General features: G+C 38.5%; 1 protein-coding gene across 1 annotated transcript in view; it reads left to right on the forward strand.

Annotated features, from left to right (window-relative positions):
* The window catches only part of LOC144602081 (anoctamin-9-like), a 69,660-nt gene that overhangs the window by 42,554 nt on the left and 6,573 nt on the right, over nt 1-20,533 (forward strand). The window contains exons 16-21 of the mRNA XM_078414775.1: nt 2,276-2,333; nt 3,534-3,631; nt 5,424-5,566; nt 9,589-9,741; nt 13,018-13,165; nt 13,914-14,033. Coding sequence (XP_078270901.1) covers nt 2,276-2,333; nt 3,534-3,631; nt 5,424-5,566; nt 9,589-9,741; nt 13,018-13,165; nt 13,914-14,033 — 720 coding nt within the window. The remainder of the gene's footprint in view (nt 1-2,275; nt 2,334-3,533; nt 3,632-5,423; nt 5,567-9,588; nt 9,742-13,017; nt 13,166-13,913; nt 14,034-20,533) is intronic.

Genomic DNA, 20,533 nt, shown 5'->3' on the forward strand with positions numbered 1-20,533 from the left:
TTCTCACAGATCACTTCTGCTGTCTAGTTTTGTACCATCAGCAAGTATTAATAATAGTACATTTGACCATTCACCCAAAATGTTTATTTAAGTTATGACCATTTAACATCTCATTATTAATCCATTTAGCAGCATATGCTTCCAACTCATTGATTCCCATTAATTAATTCCCTATCTAAGCCAATACATGAACCCCAATCCAATGCAGTCCAATTTTAATAACTTAATATGGCATCTTATTGACAGCCTTTCCCACCTACACTATATCTTCCATATGTATTCTACTCAAAACCTGAAAAATCTTAATGAGCTTTGTCAAACATGATTTTTCTATCTTGCATCTACAATGATGCTGCACAGTCCCATTATTATTTTCTGAGTGTCCTGCTACAAATTCCTGAGGAATAGATCCTATTATTTTCTCTGTCAGGTTTATTGGTAGGCAGTTGTTCTCCTTTCTTAAAAGTAATGGATTTACCTTTGCTACTTGTGGGAAGTTTTCTAAACTGGTCATTCCTTAGTTATTATCAAACATTTTAATGTTTTCCAAATCTACTGGACAACTCATGCATTCAGAATTTATTTTGTTTACTTTTAAGAGGTAGATTTCAGGTTGAAGAAAATAATTTTCATTTGTTACAGTAAATTATTTGGTACTGTGAACACACTTCTCAGGACGTGCCTTACCCTCCAGATTATTAATTAACCCTTTCTTTTTGCACAGTACTAGATTTAAAGTAGTTCAAATGGTTTTTCCACATATAGATTTAGAATTCACCTTCACACTTTTGCTGCTAATTGGTTTGCTCAGATGCTTTAAATTAAAGATGACTATTATTGCAATAACTTGGTTATGTGTACCTCTGATTTATACTATGCTCTCTCTGAGGACACCTATGGACAACATCCATTCATGTTCTCCAGGGATGCTGCTTAACCTGCTGAGTTATTCCAACACTTTGTGTCTTTTTTTGCAAACCAGTGTCTGCAGTACCTTGTTGTTGCAGTTCCAGTTCCTTGTTTCAACATTCTTCCCTGAAAGTTATCTGTCCATTGTTTTGGCTTCACCCAAACTGATTTGACATCTTGATTTTCTAAGCTAAGGTTCTTTATCATATCTTTATTTACAAGTCACCACATCTTTTTCCACATTGCCTATCACTTACAAAGATGTAGTATCCTAAAACAATTGCTTAGCCATGCATTCAACTCTCTGATCTTGTTTAAGTCATGCAATTTTTTAAGTGACTCATGTGGTAATCAGAGATTATTACCTTTGTCTCTGCAAAATTATAAAAAAGTAAATTTTGCCATTAGCAATAATCAAATAGCTCAATTGAGGGGCACTTTGAAGATCGTTCTTACTTGGACATCATCTTCCTCCAGGAACCTGGTTCCCTGCTGAAGGAAGTGGCCCACACCAACACAGTGCATTGACAAAAGCTAGCAGTTCCGAGTAAATTTAACAATTCTTAAGCAGAAGACCGAAGTCTGATAAGTGCTGTTGATTGATATGATTATGTGACAATATAGTTTCAGGCAAATTTCCTCCAGCAGGATTTGCTGAATCAGAGCAGGCAGATCATTGTGGTGGCACAGATTTGCTGCCTTACTGTGCCAGACTCCTGGGTTCTGACAAAATGGTAAACAAATAGGTAAACAAAATCATAAATGCCATCTGTTCTGTATTCATATATCTTAGTTAGAAAGATTCTAATGCCAAAGTTTTAACAATTTAAAATAATTTCATCCATTACTGTTTCTACATATTGAGCTAGTTTATAGAAAATTATATTATAGGTATTAGTAAGGCTGTGCAGTTTTGGGATAATGTAATTTTATAGTGAACCTTTATGGAAATGTATTTACTTTGTAGCAGGTAGTGTCTTGTGAGTACAATGGTGTATATTAACTTTATGGATATTGTATATTAATTTTATGGATACTATGCATTTTAACTGCAAATGAAGTGTAAAGTTTATAGCTTCCAATGGTGGTAAAGTAATTCACTAAATTCCAAGAAATTGTCCTTGGATAATGCTACGTTATTTATATTTGCCCCATTGAACTCTGTTGGGGTGATTTGTACATGCTGCATAACTGTATGAAGTGTATAATGACAATGGTTGATTGGTGAAATTGTTTTCGGATTGCATTGTACGTAGTGGTGGTGGAGATGGTCTTATGTAGTGGAGATGCACAACCTAAGCAATGTGCACTTGTTTTGCTTAAATTAGTGAGTCTCACCTGCAGTAAATGAATTGTTCTCTGTTAGGATTAATGGTCATCCAAGCAACTATGTGAGAATAGCAAGGAAATGGCGTCTAGAAGAGGTGAGTACTCATTTATTGATCCACATTTTTCACACATCTCTGAACAGTATAAGTTATAAAGTATTAATAATATCTACACAGACAGAACACATCCATAAATTTGTCCTGATTCATAAACTCTTGCTTGGATAGATAAATATTAGTCTAGATTTTCTTCATGTTATTTTACCTTTAATTGGTTTCTCACATATTTTTCTCATTTGCCTAATTTTTTACCATTTCCAACCCAACAGATATATTTTCCAGGAATGAGTGGTGTAACATTTTTTTCCACAATGTTAGGAAATTTCAAGATTTTTACTTTAGTTTACTATAGACATACAGCGCGGAAACAGGCCCTTCAGCCCACCGAGTCCATACTGACCAGTGATCACCCCATACACTAGCACTATCCTATACACTAGGAACAATTTACAATTTTACCAAAGTCAATTAACCTACGAACCTGTATGTCTTTGGAGTGTGGGCGAAAACCGAAGCACCCAGAGAAAACCCACACGGTCACAGAGAGAACATACAAATTCTGTACAGACAGCATACAAAATACAAATTCTTTACACCAGAATCGAACCTGGTGCTGTAAGGCAGCAACGTTACTACTACACCACTGTGCCCTTTTGCTCTATGATGTAGTAGATAACCATCTTTGCACAGGTGTGAAATAGGATTTCCATGATGTGACTGCTGTCTTTGATGACAAAGATTATGTATTGGAAGATTATATCAAAGTAAGGTTGCAAAGTATAATGAAAAATAGTTGTGCCATAAATACTGAGTTCAATGCCAGGTTAATAATGAAGCAAAATGCTGTATTTTTTGGTACTATTGCATCCTTGTTAGAAAGTTATGAATATTCATGTCAATCTCAATGGTGAAAGTTAGATACTTAAATATTGGGAAATAACTAAACAACACTTAGTCTATGTCTGGACACAGTTTTGTGTAAAACTGTCAGATGTCATTCCCCAAAGAATTTGCTAAACCTCATAGGTTTTAATGATTATTCAATCTCAATTACTGATATTCTGATTACAGATTTATATTATTTTTTTGAATCTGAGTTCCATACTAGCCACTGTGGAACTTGAACTTGAGTCTTCAGATCATTGATCCTGGCCCCTGGATATTGGTCCAATAAAAGAAACATTATGATACCAGTACTGGACAGTCAGGAATAGTTTGTGTTCTTTTTCTTTTCAGTGTCATCCAAGTGGCTGCATGACAGATCTCTTCATCCAAATGGCTGTTGTCATGATTCTTAAACAAATACTGAGCAGCTGCATGGAGTATGCTGCCCCGTAAGTCAACCTTCATCAGAAATAAATTTACTGATCACACAATGTTATAGATAGGATGACAATTGTACTGGCATCAGGTTATTTATGACCTTTTATATCTAAATGGTATCAATCACACTGGAAACCTAATTGTACAGTAGCCTGAATTTGTGAAACTTGTGCAATATTTTTTTCAAACATTCTACATCACTGGGTGATGGTAATAAACCAATTAATATATTTTAAATAATAAAATTTGCATTTACATGGTACGTTATCATACTTTTGAAAAAGGCATTACACTCACATTTGGAGATCATTTGGAGGTCATGCTTATATTGGTTTACTGAGACAAGATTATTCAAGGCATTCTGACACACCGTGCCATTGAGAATCAATGCTGCAGCTTAATTGGCACATTAGCATAATAACACACAAATAAATATACAATAATCAATAACACAATAAATTAATAATCAGTAATCTGGGTGACCATAATAGTGCAAAGCTGAAGCCTGTAGCCTACATTTTGTTGACTGTACAAAGTCTCTGGGTGTCGTGGTACACCAGTCATTGAAAGTAGGCATGCAGGTGCAGCAGGCAAAGAAAGCGAATGGTATGTTGGCATTCATAGCGAGGGGATTTGAGTCTAGGAGCAGGGAGGTTCTGCTGCAGTTGTACAGGGCATTGGTGAGACCACACCTGGAGTATTGCGTACAGTTTTGGTCTCCTAATCTGAGGAAAGACATTCTTGCCATAGAGGGAGTACAGAGAAGGTTCACCAGATTGATTCCTGGGATGGCAGGACTTTCATATGAAGAAAGACTGGATAGACTCGGCTTGTATTCGCTGGAATTTAGAAGATTGAGGGGGGATCTTATAGAAACTTACAAAATTCTTAGAGGGGTTGGACAGGCTAGATGCCGGAAGATTGTTCCCGATGTTGGGGAAGTCCAGAACAAGGGGTCACAGTTTAAGGATAAGGGGGAAGTCTTTCAGGACCGAGATGAGAAAGTTTTCTTTTCACACAGAGAGTGGTGAATCTGTGGAATTCTCTGCCACAGAAGGTAGTTGAGGCCAGTTCATTGGCTATATTTAAGAGGGAGTTAGATGTGGCCCTTGTGGCTAAAGGGATCAGGGGGTATGGAGAGAAGGCAGGTACAGGATGCTGAGTTGGATGATCAGCCATGATCATATTGAATGGTGGTGCAGGCTCGAAGGGCCGAATGGCCTACTCCTGCACCTATTTTCTATGTTTCTGAGATTCAAAAGTCAGCAGATGCCAAATAAAAACTTTCCTCAAGATTTGCAATACTGTGATAATAATGTTGATCAAGGTGGAGAGTGAAGGGGTATTGATCAGAAATTAGAATAAATAAATAGGAGTTAGAAGCAGGATAAAGCTTCTGCTAGGCTTCCTATCTATTTATCGAAATTATAACTATCAAGCCGCCATGTGTAGTCTCCCAGAAAAAAGACTGTCAATTTAGACAGTTTCTTATGCATTTCTGGAGCATGTACCACGTAGTCTTGTGTCGTGGACCATGTATCACATAGTCTTGTGGAGTCTTGTGTCACATAGAGCCCAAACGATTGGTACAGAAATAACAATTGCACTTTCAGCAGAATGCACACCACATTATACATGTCCAAAATCAAACTACTGTTGATTCTGGAAATCCATAATAAAGATTCATTGACTAGAAATATTAACTGTCTTTCTCTCAATTGTATTTCCAGCATTTTCATTCTGTGTTGTTAAATGTGACAGGCTGCATCTTTCCATTTAATTTCAATTATCTAATTTTGACAGATCCTTGAAACGTCAATGGAAGAGATATTATAAAAAGATCCTGAAGGAAGATGTGAAAGATGAAGTTAAGGATCATTGGATGAAAAATTACAGCTTGAGCAGTGTTGATTCCTTTAGCTTATTCAATGAATTTTTGGAAATGGGTAGGTCCCTTATTATACTTTAACCATCTCACAGGGATCAGTTCCCTCACCAATCTGTAATACAACAAAGTTGTTTATCTGGGTTATTTCTCAAATGCCCCTTTTTTCATTAACCTTTTTCTAATTATCATTCAAAATTTTTAATTGTAAATGAATAAAAATCCAATATGATTGAATGCGTGCATTGTCATGAATGTTTACAAGAAGCAGAGATGTTGATATTATATACCTAAGAAGCAGGAATAACAAATTGGTTTGCACGCGTAGAATATAAGAGGACAGATTTACATAAAGAGTAGATTCCGTGAAAAGGAATAAACATGGCATTTTATAAATGGAAATAGAATATGTGCAGGACTGAGATTTTATTTCCCTTTATAAAACTGGCTTCTGCTGACGCAGTCACACAGGAATTGGTGGTATGTCTATTAAGTGATCCAATAAATTAATTGAGAAAAAACGTAACTCATATATTGGGGCACAGTATAAAGGAGAAGTGAGTTACAATAAGATGCCAAACAACATTAACAAACACATATATGGAGCATTGTGTGAAAAAGATCATCATATCATATCATATATCATATCATATATATACAGCGCAGAAACAGGCCTTTTCGGCCCACCAAGTCCGCGCCGCCCAGCGATCCCCGCACATTAACACTATCCTACACCCACTAGGGACAATTTTTACATTTACCCAGCCAATTGACCTACATACCTGTACGTCTTTGGAGTGTGGGAGGAAACCGAAGATCTCAGAGAAAACCCACGCAGGGAAAACCCAACAGAAAATAAAAACAAAATGAATTGAGAGAAGTCAACTATGATAACTTCAGGTTTCAGATCAATGTGTTTTGAAAAGATATGGAATATTCAGAATCTACTCCATTGCAAGAGATGTTGGTAAAACACAATTCAGCTTTTAAGGAACAGAAGATTGTGTGGAGTCAGAATGGAAAAATTTTAGGAGGTGATTCTGAATTTGAAGTGCCACAAAATGAACTCAACCGACTGACATCTGTTGTAATCGCTGTTAACCATTGTTTGTTTGAGAACGGGTTAAATAAGTCGTTGCGATGCAAGGATCTGTTTAGGACTACTAGAGGAATAATGAAATATACAATGCATCCGTTGTAATCACTATTTAATTGACATGATGCCAAGATTGAACTGAGCTGTTGCCATGCTTGCAGATACCACAATAATACTAAAGTAATATTTGAAGAACGAACAAGTTGAAATATTGGAGAGATATTTGTGCACATGCAATTTTACTTCAGCAAACAATTGAAGTCTGTTAACAGGAATGGAAATTAGAACTGAAAATATTGTTACATCATTACATAAAATATTAACTAAAGGTCATGTTTTTAAATGTTGTCCACCTGGGAGGAAGGCTATATTTTGAATTGAATACATTTCATTAGCCAAGTATGTATACATAGAAGGAATTTACCTTGGTGGTTGGCTCGCAAGTAACGATATACAGTAAACAACTGTATTTTTTAAAAAAATATACTTCCCAGTCTCTTTGCCCTCATTTTAAATGATTCATTGTTCCATCCACCATAAAATCAAAGGTCAACATTATATTCCTCCCATTGCAACTTCCAGACTCTCCCAAAAGACCCTCCAAATCATCTCTCAATCTTTTATTCCAGACCCTTACCCCGAGATTGAGCCAGAGCCCACTATTTTGGTTCCTATGCACCATCCTAACCATTCACATCCCTCAACCACCAGTGCAGTGTTCTATCTGCAGACAGTTATATCTGCAAAATGCGTTCCATTTATTTGATGCTGCTCCTACAGCATCTTTCAAACTCAAACTTTAGTTTAAAAAAAGGCAATGGCAGCAGGCACATGGAACTATTAGCACCTGCAGGTTCTGCTTCAAGTCATATCCATCATTATTTCTTCAATGGGTCAGTGTTGTCCTATAAAGAGAATTGGGGATAAAATTTATTTTTACTGAGAAAAATTATAATTTAGAATTAAATTGATGATCCATGGATCATCAGTCTCTCCCAAGGCTGATGGTGCTTGCCTTTGTAGAGAAGATTGCTGGATTGGGGGGAATACTTTTACAATTTATTTGTCAAACCACTGACTTTCTCCCAGCATTAAATTGGGCCCCTTACCATACCTCTGGGAGTATAATCCCCCAGCCTGTGCATCAATGAATAGCAGCCCCTTTCAGGCATCCAGATTCTGCAATATCTTTCAGCACACCAGGATCAGTGAGTGGCAAGAAGCTTCTTTCTGCTTGAACCACAGGAGGACCTGTCAGAGTAGCATCAAATAAATGGAGTGCTTTTTTGTAGATAATACCCTCTGCAGTCACAGAGCAATGGCGGTTGAAGGAAATTAATGTTTAGGCTGGTGGATTCCAGCTCCCCTTATCCACTCTGTTGACCAAATATATTTTCATTTTATGAAATGTGTTAACTGCCCATCATATTATGACCTAGGTGCTTTGTTACCACATCCTTTATGATGGCTTTCAACATTTTGCTGGCAACTGATGTCAGACTGAATGGTCTATAATTACTTATCTTTGCTTTCTCTTAAAAACTGGCACCTTTTTCTGCTACTTCTCGTCTGCTGGAATTGTTTTGCAGAATCCACAGAATTTTGTAAGATCATTTACCAATACATAATATTGCACATCCCCAATCCTTTCCACTCGTCACTTTAATTTTATGTTTCATGTATTTTATGTTTCATGACTGTTGGCAGATCCCTCCTGGGTTAAATAAAGTTCTATCGTATCATATCATATAACGATCTTTACACCTGAGAAGTAAACAAATCGGGAGAAATTGTCTAGGTTTCAACCCCATTAATCTTTCTCTGGTATTATTTCTTGAGTGATATTAATTATTTTAAGTTCCTCTTTGATAATTTCTTCCGCTCAATTTATTGTATCTTTAATGCGATGCCAGATCAAAAAGATTGTGTGGATGTGGAGAAGATGTTTCCACCAGTGGGAGAGTTTAGGACTAGAGGTCATAGCCTCAGAATTAAAGGATGTCCTTTTAGGAAGGAGATGAGGAGAAATTTCTTCAGTCATAGAGTCATAGAGTGAAACAGTGTGGAAACAGGCCCTTTGGTCCAACTTGCCCACACCGATCAACAATGTCCCAGCTATACTAGTCCCACTTGCTTGTGCTTGATCCGTATCCCTCCAAACCTGTCCTATCCATGTACCTGTCTAGCTGTCTCTTAAACGATGGGATAGTCCCAGCCGTTACTAACTCCTCTGGCAGCTTGTTCCATACACCCACCATAATTTGTGTGAAAACGTTACCCTCGGATTTCTATTAAATCTTTTCCCCTTCAACTTGAACCTATGTTCTCTGGTCCTCGATTCCCCTACTCTGGGCACAAGACTCTGTGCATCTATACAATACATTACACGTACTCTGTGCATCTATTCCTCTCATGATTTTGTACACCTCTATAAGATCCTCCTGTGCTCCGTGGAATAGAGACCCAGCCTACTCAACCTCTCCCAATAGCTCACACCCTCTAGTCCTGCCAACATCCTCGTAAATCTTTTCTGAACCCTTTCAAGCTTGACAATATCTCTCCTATAACATGGTGCCCAGAACTGAACACAATATTCTAAATGTGGTGTCACCAACGTCTTACACTACTGTAACATGACCTCCCAACCTCTATACTCAATACGAGAGGGTGATGAATCTGTGTAATTCTTTGCCACACAGAAGGCTGTGGAGGCCGTCAATGGATATTTTTAAGGCAGAGATAGATAGATTCTTGATTAGTGCAGCTGCCAGTGGTTATGGGGAGAAGGCAGGAGAATGGGGTTAGGAGTGAGAGATAGATCAGCCATGATAGAATGGCGGAGTAGCCTTGATGGGCCGAATGGCCTAATTTTACTCCTATTACTTATGACCTTGGTTTATTTAAGTTCAAGTTGCTACCTGAATTAATTGCATTGAATTTTGATTGATTTGTTACTGCCAAGTTTATCGATATCTTTTCCTTTTCAGCAATTCAGTATAGTTTCACCACAATATTTGTGGCAGCCTTCCCATTGGCTCCACTGTTGGCACTTGTAAACAATCTATTTGAAATTCGACTGGATGCACGAAAAATGTTACTGCTTCAGAGACGCCCAATACCACGAAAAGCAAAAGATATTGGTAAGGCTTCAACTAACAATCTCTATTTTATCTTTCAAAACGAGGTAAGTATATTAGTGTGTATGTCTCATTCGGTAAAGAATATATGATTATAACTGAAGATATTCAAGTAAAAATCATCAATGAACAGTGGGGTTTATTATTTGTGATGCATTTTACCTCTTTTATAGTTCAGTACCTCATTATTTTTATTCATCCTCAATAGCCACAGAAACTTCTATCTGTTCAGTGGCAGATCTATCATTACACCTAACATAATTTATATAGCGATAGTTTCAGTCAGATGTCATACAGGACTCCTGCACATGCTCTGGAGCCAAGAGTGCCAGAAAATCAGTGGTGGAACTGTAATGAGTAAAATTTTAAATTCAAGTGCAAGATTATATAACTAAATTAATTAAAATAATAAAAATGTTATTAGTACACAGTGACATATTCACATTATTTTGTAATGTCCGTTTTTACTTTGAAATGCACTAAAAGAGGCTTGAAACTGGTAATGTTATGCGTAAATTTTCAAAAATATTTCCCATTTTTTGACCCTTCTGTACTCGAGCATGCGCTCAGCTCTTTTCCTCTTTTTTTAACCTCACTCGCATGCCTGAAAAGTATAATAATCACAAGGAATATATTTAGCGACGTCTATATGGCGCCAGTGTGAAACGGCCTTTTGTGGTCAGTGGGCAGGAGGAGCTGTACGTGATGATTTTTTATGTAGGGGTTCCCTGAGACATGAAAATTATTTCAAAGGTTCTGTAAGGGTAAAAAGGTTGAGAAGCGCTGTGCCAGGTGGTATAGAAATAATCAAAATTACCGACCATTTTCAGATGGTCAATATCGATGCATTGTGTCACGATCCTTGTTAGCACGGTCACAGACTCGAGCTATGAAATCCTTCCGTATGCTTAGTCGAGTCGCATATATCAACTCCTTCATACATTTTATGACCATTGTTCTTTTATTCAATAGCAAGAGAATTGGGATGTGTAAGGAAAAAGCAAAATAGAGAATTATTTTTTTTTTCTTTGTGTTGTAACAAGTATTTCTGTTCAATAACCTTTCTATAAATAGCGGAATACACATGATAGGCCTGACATTGTAAATGTAGTCCAAGAACTACAGACCGTTGGAAATAATAGTTGTTTTTCACACATGAATGTAGCGTATGCCCATTTGTCGTGCATACTTTCTTTTTGCTGAAAAGTTGCATAACGCGCCATATTATGAATTTTGATGTAAAATTCTGAATTTTGGACATCAAAATTATGAATTTGGAAAATTAAATGTTGGGAGGTCTGCTGTTGTGCAAGCACACCCAGGTCTCATTGCACCTCCCCTTTTCCTAATCTGACACCATTCACATAATAATCTGCCTTCCTGTTCTTGCCACCAAAGTGGATAACCTCACATTTATCCACATTATACTGCATCTGCCATGCATCTGCGCACGCACCCAACCTATCCAAGTCATCGTGCAGCCTCATCGCAGCTCACACTGCCACCCAGCTTTGTGTCATCCACAAACTTGGAGATGTCACATTTAATTACCTCATCTAAATTGTTGATATATATTGTAAATAACAGGAGTCCAAGCACCGAGCCTTGCGGCATCCCACTAGTCACTGCTGGCACCCCACTAGTCAAATTTGCCATTTATAATATCAATTCTTACACATTAATATCAAGGTAACAGTGGGTGTTATTATGTTTCTGAAGGAAGTTAGAAAATCCTTTTAAAATTCAAAGCAAATTTCCATCTTGCCTGCCAAAGGTGCTTACTCAGCTTATTAGTGAAGAAGCCTTTACCTCTAGATTTGACTTAGAACAATCAGAACGGGGTAAGTTGTTTTACCCTTCAAACCTGCTCTGCATTTCATACAGTAGTGGCTGATCCAATATCTCAGTGCGATATTCCATCTTTCTCCAAAGGAACAAAGCCATTTCAAAATTTTCATTGTTGTTTACAAACTCTCCTGTGATAACCATGCTCTTTCCTTCTTAAACCACTATCATTTTTAAGGTACTCCTTAATCCTAACTTTTTGCTCACCTCCAAATGACTCTTTGGTATCAAATTGTGTTTAATTTCACTCCTTTAGCATATCTAATGTGGCATCTTAAGGCACTACAGAATATGAGGGGATTGCAGAAACTGCAAATGTATTCTTTTTTGCCATAGATCTAAAGTATTAGTATCAAAGACAGTTCATTGACTACATAACAGGGCTGGTTAATATTAACTAGGTCATGTCATACGTTCTTACTTAAAGATTGATAGTGGCTTATTACAGTGTAATTTGGAACAAGCTTTGATATTGTTGTAAAGGAAATTGTGGATAGGGCTTATAGAGTGGCATGTTATATAAAAAGTTCATAAAACTATCAATAACATTTTGTCAAAAAGAAAAAACTAACAGATATTGAAAAAACTACGCAGGTCAACTCTCCTCAGTCAATGCACTTTTTGAGCTGACGGATCACAATTCTATCTTTCTTAGAGATTTATTGCGTTAGAGACAAATTAGTGTATTCTTCAACACTCGTTTGAAGGACAATGGATCAGAATTATTCAATCTATTATTTTTAGATAGGTTATCTTTTATTTCTCATCATTTACTATATTTTAGTTCAGGATAATGTTTTAACAGGGCGGCAGGGTGGCACAGAAGTAGGGCTGGTGCCTTAAAGCGCCAGAGTGCTGGGTTCGATCCTGTCTGTACGGAGTTGTACGTTCTTCCTGTAACCTGTGGGTATTCTCCGAGTGCTCTGGTATCCTCCCACACTTCAAAGACATACAGGTTTGTAGGTTAATTGGCTTCAGTAAAAATTGTAGATTGTCCCTTGTGTGTAGGATAGTGTTAGTGTGTACGGGGATCGCTGGTAGACATGGACGCAGTGGGCTGAAGGGTCTGTTTCCGCACCGCATCTCTAATCTAAACTAAATTAATATCTTTTGCTATTATGGTTCATTTGGCTTTTATGTTCCATCATCCAGATTCAAATGTACATCATTAACTGGGATGTAGTTCAGTACAGTGTGATCAGGATATGATTGAATAGATTGTGGGTTCATGACGATATGATCTCACCCAGTCATCACTTGTGATTCACTATTTCCTTGAAATTGTTTGCAATGGGTGCACTGGTTCAACAGAAGTGAGGATTTAGACATTTTAAAAAACAAGAAGGGAAATTAAGCACACACCCATGCATTCACAAAATCTGATTTTTGATGTTTTTACTACAAGAAAATAATTGAGATGTGTCCACCCTACAGGGATATGGGTGAAAATCCTTGAGGCAATTGGCGTTCTGGCTGTGATTGGAAATGGACTGGTGATCTCAATCACATCTGATTTCATCCCGCGTTTAGTTTATAGGTATGAATATGGTCCCTGCGCAGATGAACACAGTTCAGTTGACAAGTAAGTATAAACCATGAATTATTATTAACTTTGGCAAATAGATCTCAAAACACAGTGGAGAGAGTTCACCATGTATATTTTATATACAGGGCTGATGCTTTGCATTGTGAAAGATTGCCCAAGATACATCATATTTTATTAGACCAACACCAGAATGCAAGTCCAATTTCTCCTATCCCAAAGCAGTAAACAACAGGTACTGGAATCTGAAATTTCAACAGAAAAAAGTGGAAATACTCAACAAGTCAGGTAGCTTCTACAGAGAGAGAATTTATGATCACAGTTACTGCTGAGTATTACCTGTATTTTCTGTTTTTATTTCTGATTTCCCAAACTGAAGCTAAAAGTATATGTTCCCTTCCCTAAAGTCCTTACTGAAAATCAATTCCACTATCAAGAAATTGGTACTCCTACTGAAATGAATGAAATCATAGAAATAAGAGAACATTTTAGGCAATCTGACAGTTTTAAAGGAGAATCGCCTTGACTACATTAAAGAGTTGACTGAGCAATGCATCCTTAGCACTTTTTGGAACATCAATGCTTTGCAATTGCAAAATCAGAGCAAAGCAAAATCAAAGCAATGCTTTGATGCATGCATCAAAAGAAATATGCCAAAAGGCAGCCCAAAAATATATGACACCTGAATATCTTGGCAAACATATTTGAAACTCCTGCTCTGCTTGGATCCTGATACTTATTCCTTCAAAATGTTAACTATACTGTTAATATTTTGTTTACTTTGCAGTTGTTTGATGGGGTATGTTAATAACAGTCTGTCAGTGTTCTATGCAAAACATTTTGAGAACGAAACACGTTTGAAGGACAATGGATCAGAATCACTGGGATTCCATGTGAAGTACTGCAGGTATAACATGGCCAGACTTTTCCATCTCTTGTGTGTACCAACATGTTTAGGTTTCCTGATCTCCCTTTATTACGTACTTTCTATCTTTTCTGAAACTGCGGACCTACAGTAATTTTGGTGGCCATTTTTACTTGGCATATAGATGCCATCAAATTAAACATGATGATTTACCACAGTGCAACCCATGCATATTGTCAATGATCCTTTAAGATTCATCCAACCATAACATGACACACGGCAGCGAATAAGCATATTAGAAAATAACAGAAGAAATAGAAGTGCAGCAAGTGTGGGCTATATCTAAAAAAATTATCAACCTCTGCCTTCGATATATTAAATGTCTGTGCCTCCCCCATCTTCTTAGCTCCAGACTTACATTGATTCAACATACTCAGGCTGAGGAAATGTCTTATCTTAGTTCTGAATAACACATCCAGCCTATTGAAACAACATCCCTGCTTCTCCCCTGCCAAGCCCAGTACACAGTTTGTATGTTTCAATGAGATGACCCCTCATCCTTCTAAACAAAAGACAGTGTAATTCTAGTCTATTTAATCTCTTTTCAAATGACCAACCTGCCATCCCAGGAATCAATCTGATAAATGTTCAACACACTCTGTTTCATATAAATCATTTCTTAGGTCCACAGACTAGAAGTGTTCACCACATTCTAAATAGTCTTTATAATTTTCTTATATGCTCAAAAACAGGGCCCTTTATAATTGGAGCAATAAATCTCTTCCGCAAAGCTCAAATTATTTCTCCCACACCAATTTTGAGCCATACATTTAATTCCTCGATGTTATGCCATTTGGCTTTTGAGGTTTTACTTTTTAATTGAGATCTTCGTTGCTTACATCCCTTCAGCTGAACATCCTTCTTATCTGTGTCATTGCTGTCCAGGTAGACCAAAGCAACTGGATCATTCACCACTCATTCCAGGTTTCCCCTCTTAATAGATGTCCTTAAGACCTATTTCTACTCCCTAGCGTTTGAGGCCCTCCGAGGGGGTGCTGTGAACTGTTTATGTCTGTGCTGTTATGTTTGTGTGCCATTGTATGTTTGTTCTTAGTACCTGAACTGATGTACAGCACTTTGGTCAACGTGGGTTGTTTTTAAATGTGCTATACAAATAAAATTGACTTGACTTGACTTAAGTTTTGTATCCAGCAGAGATTACAGTCTTCAAGACTCGCATTTGTAGTTGAACAGTATTACCCTATTTATGTTGGCTGCTATTACCACTACATTTCTTTCTCGACTTCCTCACTCCAACTTGAATGTTATCAATAACATGTTCTTGTGGACAGATTGCTCATCCACTTTGTAGTGTCTACTCTCACCTACATGGGCTAGACAGCATCCCAGCTGTTGAACAAATGTAATGGCTGAGACGCCTGCAATGCTACTTTCTGAATCCTATATCTACCTTGCTATTGGTCACACCTTCCTGTTTCTCTTGACTGATCATTTCAAGAGTATATAATTTAAAAATTCAACACCCAATGGTGTGATGCACAGGATTTTCTTCTAGCTTCCTTCTATTTTATATGACACAGCTTTATCTGACTTTGGCTAGGCTTCCTGATGAGTATTATGTGTAGTTCTGGTTGCCCCACTATAGGAAGGATGTGGAGACTTTGAAAAGCGTGCAGAGTGTTTACCAGAAAGATGCCTGGATTAGGGGGAATTAGCTACAGGAGGTTGGATTGTTTTCTCTATAACGCTGGAGGTTGTGGGGAGATCTTATAGAAGTATATAAAATTATGAGAGGCATATTTAGGATAGAGAATCAGAACCATTTTCCTAAGATGGAACAATCAAAATTCCAGAGGGCACAGGTTTACAAATTCATAAGTTCACAAGTTATAGGATTATAGGAAGGTGCGAGATTCCAAAGAGGAAGAACGATTCCAGGGGAAGAATACAAACGACCATGGCTGACAAGGGAGGTCAAGGACAACATAAAAGCAAAAAGGAAGGCACAAAACATTTCAAAGATTAGAGGGAAGCCATAGGACAGGGATGTTTTTAAAGAACTAAAAGTAATTAAAAGGACAATACGGAGAGAAAAGATGAAGTACGAGTGTAAGCTAGCCAATGATATAAAAGAGGATAGCAAAAGTTTCTACAAATATATAAAGAGTAAAAGAGAGGCAAGAGTAGACGTTGGGCCACTGGAGAATGATGCAGATGTGATAACAGGAAATCAAGAAATGGCAGAGGAATTTAATAACCTTTTTGCATCAGTCTTCACAGTGGAAGACACCAGTAGTGTGCCTGCAATCCTAAAGAGTCAGGGGGTGGAAGTTAGTGGAGTGGCAATTACTAAGGAGAAGGTGCTAGGAAAACCGATAGGTCTGAGGGTGGATAAGTCACCCGGACCGGATGGACAGCACACCAGGATTCTGAGGAGGTGACCTCAGAGATTGTGGAGGCATTAATTGTGGTATTTCAAGAATCATTTTAGTTAGGAGTGGTTCTCGAAGATTGGAAAATAGCAAATATTACCCTGCTGTACAAGAAGGGAGCAAAGCAGAACAGCGAAAACTAAAGGCCGGTTAGCCTGACTTCGGTGGTTGGTAATATTTTAGAGTCAATTATAAAGGATGAGGTTACGCAATACTTGGAAGTTCACGATAACGATAGGCCGAAGTCAGTATGGTTTTGTGAAGGGAAGATCTTGTCTGATGAATCTGCTGGAGTTCTTTGAGGAAGTTAATAGCAGCACAGACAAAGGGGAGCCTGTAGATGTTGTTTATCTAGACTTTCAGAATGACTTTGATAAGATGCAGCACGTCAGGATGCGAGGGTAGATGAGAGCCCATGGTATTGAAGGGAAGATACTAGGATGGCAGAAGGCAAAGAGTTGCAATAAAAGGCACTTTTTCAGGTTGGCTGCCAGTGACTCGTGGAGTTCTGCAAGGGTCAGTGCTGGGGCCGCTTCTCTTCACGTTGTATATTAATGATTTGGATAAGGGGATTGAAGGCTTTGCGGCCAAGTTTGCAGATGATGCTAAGATAGATGGAGGGGCAGGCAGTATCGAGGAAGCATGGACTCTGCAGAAGGACTTGGACAAGTTAGGAGAGTGGGCAGAGAAGTGGCAGATGAAACTCAATATAGCAAAGTGCGGAGTCATGCATTTCGGTTATAAGAATAAAGGTGTAGATAATTTTCTAAATGGAGAGAATTCAGAAATCGGAGGTGCAAAGGGGCTTGGGAATGCTGGTGCAGGACTCCCAAAAAGTTAATTTGCAAGTCGAATCGGTAGTAACGAAGGGAAATTCAATGCTAGCATTTATAACAAAAGGACTTGAAAACAAAAACAGAGATGTAATGCTGAGGCTCTAAAAGGCGCTGGTCAGACCGCATTTGGAATACTGTGAGCAATTTGGGCCCCATATCTGAGGAAGGATATGTTGGCCCTGGAATGGGACCAGAGGAGGTTTACATAAATGATTCCAGGAATGAGTGAGCTAGCATATGATGAGCATTTGACAGCACTGGGATTCTACTCGCTGGAGTTTAGAAGGTTGAGGGGGGATTTCATTGAAACTTACAGAATGATGAAAGGCACAGATAGAGTGGATGTGGAAAGGATGTTTCAACTGACAGGAGAGTCTAGGACCAGAGGTCATAGCCTCAGAATTAAAGGGCGCTCTTTTATAAAGATGAGGAGGAACTTCTTTAGTCAGAGAGTAGTTAATCTCTGATTGCCACAGAGGGCTCAGTGGATATTTTTAAGGCAGAGATGGAGGGGCAGGCAGTATCGAGGAAGCCGTTGCCGTTGATTCAAACGGTTGTCAAGGGTTATGGGGAGAAGGCAGGAAAATGGTATTAGGAGGCGGAGATTAGCCAATTTTTCAGCTCTACCAACAGGGACTCTACATCTTCTGATACTATGTCACCTTTTGTTAAGGACTGAATTTCATTTCTTACTAGCAGTGCTACTCCACCCCCTCTGCCCACATGTCTGTCGTTGCGATAGGATGTGTAGCCTGGAATATTTAGCTCCCAGTTCCGATCCTTTTGTAGCCACGTCTCCGTAATGCCTGCAACATCATACCTGCCAATTTCCAACTGTGCTACAAGCTCATCCACTTTGTTCCTTATGCTACGTGCATTCAAATATAATACCTGCAAATCAGTGTTGACCACCCCTCCTCTCACAACCATCCCGATTTTACCCGACCTTTAACATATAACATATAACAACTACAGCATGGAAACAGGCGTCCGGCCCTACCAGTCCACGCCGACCATTCTCCCTGACCTAGTCTCATCTACCTGCACTCAGACCATAACCCTCCAATCCCCTCCTATCCATATACCTATCCAATTTACTCTTAAATAATAAAATCGAGCCAGCCTCCACCACTTCCACCGGAAGTCCATTCCATACAGACACAACCCTCTGAGTAAAGAAATTCCCCCTCATGTTACCCCTAAACCTTTGTCCCTCAATTCTGAAGCTATGTCCCCTTGTTGGAATCTTCCCCACTCTCAAAGGGAAAAGCCTACCCACGTCAACTCTGTCCGTCCCTCTCAAAATTTTAAAAACCTCTATCAAGTCCCCCCTCAACCTTCTACGCTCCAAAGAATAAAGACCCAACCTGTTCAACCTCTCTCTGTAGCCTAAGTGCTGAAACCCAGGCAACATTCTAGTAAATCTCCTCTGTACCCTCTCCATTTTGTCGACATCCTTCCTATAATTTGGCGACCAGAACTGCACACCATACTCCAGATTCGGCCTCACCAATGCCCTGTACAATTTCAACATTACATCCCAACTTCTATACTCGATGCTCTGATTTATAAAGGCAAGCATACCAAACGCCTTCTTCACCACCCTATCCACATGAGATTCCACCTTCAGGGAACAATGCACAGTTATTCCCAGATCCCTCTGTTCCACTGCATTCCTCAATTCCCTACCATTTACCCTGTACGTCCTATTTTGATTTGTCCTACCAAAATGCAGCACCTCACACTTATCAGCATTAAACTCCATCTGCCATCTTTCAGCCCACCCTTCCAAAAGGCCCAAGTCTCTCTGTAGACTTTGAAAATCTACCTCACTATCAACTACTCCACCTATCTTAGTATCATCTGCATATTTACTAATCCAATTTGCCACACCATCATCCAGATCATTAATGTAAATGACAAACAACAGTGGACCCAACACAGATCCTTGGGGCACTCCACTAGACACTGGCCTCCAACCTGACATACAATTGTCAACCGTTACCCTCTGGTATCTCCCATTCAGCCATTGTTGAATCCATCTTGCAACCTCACTATTAATACCCAACGATTTAACCTTCTTAATCAACCTTCCATGTGGAACCTTGTCAAATGCCTTACTGAAGTCCATATAGACAACATCCACAGCCTTGCCCTTATCAATTTCCCTGGTAACCTCTTCAAAAAATTCAAGAAGATTAGTCAAACATGACCTTCCAGGCACAAATCCATGTTGACTGTTTCTAATCAGGCCTTGATTATCCAAATAATTATATATATTGTCCCTAAGTATCTTTTCCATTAATTTTCCCACCACAGACGTCAAACTAATAGGTCTATAATTGCTAGGTTTACTTTTAGAACCTTTTTTAAACAACGGCACAACATGCGCAATGCGCCAATCTTCCGGCACCATCCCTGTTTCTAATGACGTTTGAAATATTTCCGTCATAGCCCCTGCTATTTCTGCACTAACTTCCCTCAATGTCCTAGGGAATATCCTATCAGGACCTGGAGACTTATCCACTTTTATATTCTTCAAAAGTGTCCGTACCTCCTCTTCTTTAATCCTCCTAATTTCCATCACTACTCTACTTGTTTCGCTTACCTCACATAATTCAATATCCTTCTCCTCGGTAAATACCGAAGAAAAGAAATTGTTTAATATCTCCCCCATTTCTTCCGGCTCAGCACATAGCTGTCCACTCTGACTCTCTAATGGACCAATTTTATCCCTCACTATCCTTTTGCTATTGACATATCTGTAGAACCCCTTGGGGTTTACTTTTACATTACTTGCCAAAGCAGCCTCATATCTTTTTTTCGCTTTTCTAATTTCCTTCTTAAGATTCCTTTTACATTCTTTATATTCCTCAAGAATCTCATTTACTCCCTGCCGCTTATATTTATTGTATATCTCCCTCTTTTTCCGAACCAAGTGTCCAATTTCCCTGGAAAACCACGGCTCTTTCAAATTATTATTCTTTCCTTTCCACCGAACAGGGACATAAAGACTCTGTACTCTCAAAATTTCACCTTTAAATATCCTCCATTTCTCTATTATATCCTTTTCATAAAACAACAATTTCCATTTCACTCCTTTTAAATCCTTTCTCATCTCCTCAAAATTAGCCTTTCTCCAATCCAAAATCTCAACCCTTGGTCCAGATTTGACCTTCTCCATAATGATATTGAAACTAATGGCATTATGATCACTAGACCCAAAGTGCTCCTCAACACATACCTCCGTCAC

This window comes from Rhinoraja longicauda, chromosome 18 (genome assembly GCF_053455715.1).
Source record: "Rhinoraja longicauda isolate Sanriku21f chromosome 18, sRhiLon1.1, whole genome shotgun sequence".
NCBI classification, from domain to species: domain Eukaryota; kingdom Metazoa; phylum Chordata; class Chondrichthyes; order Rajiformes; family Arhynchobatidae; genus Rhinoraja; species Rhinoraja longicauda.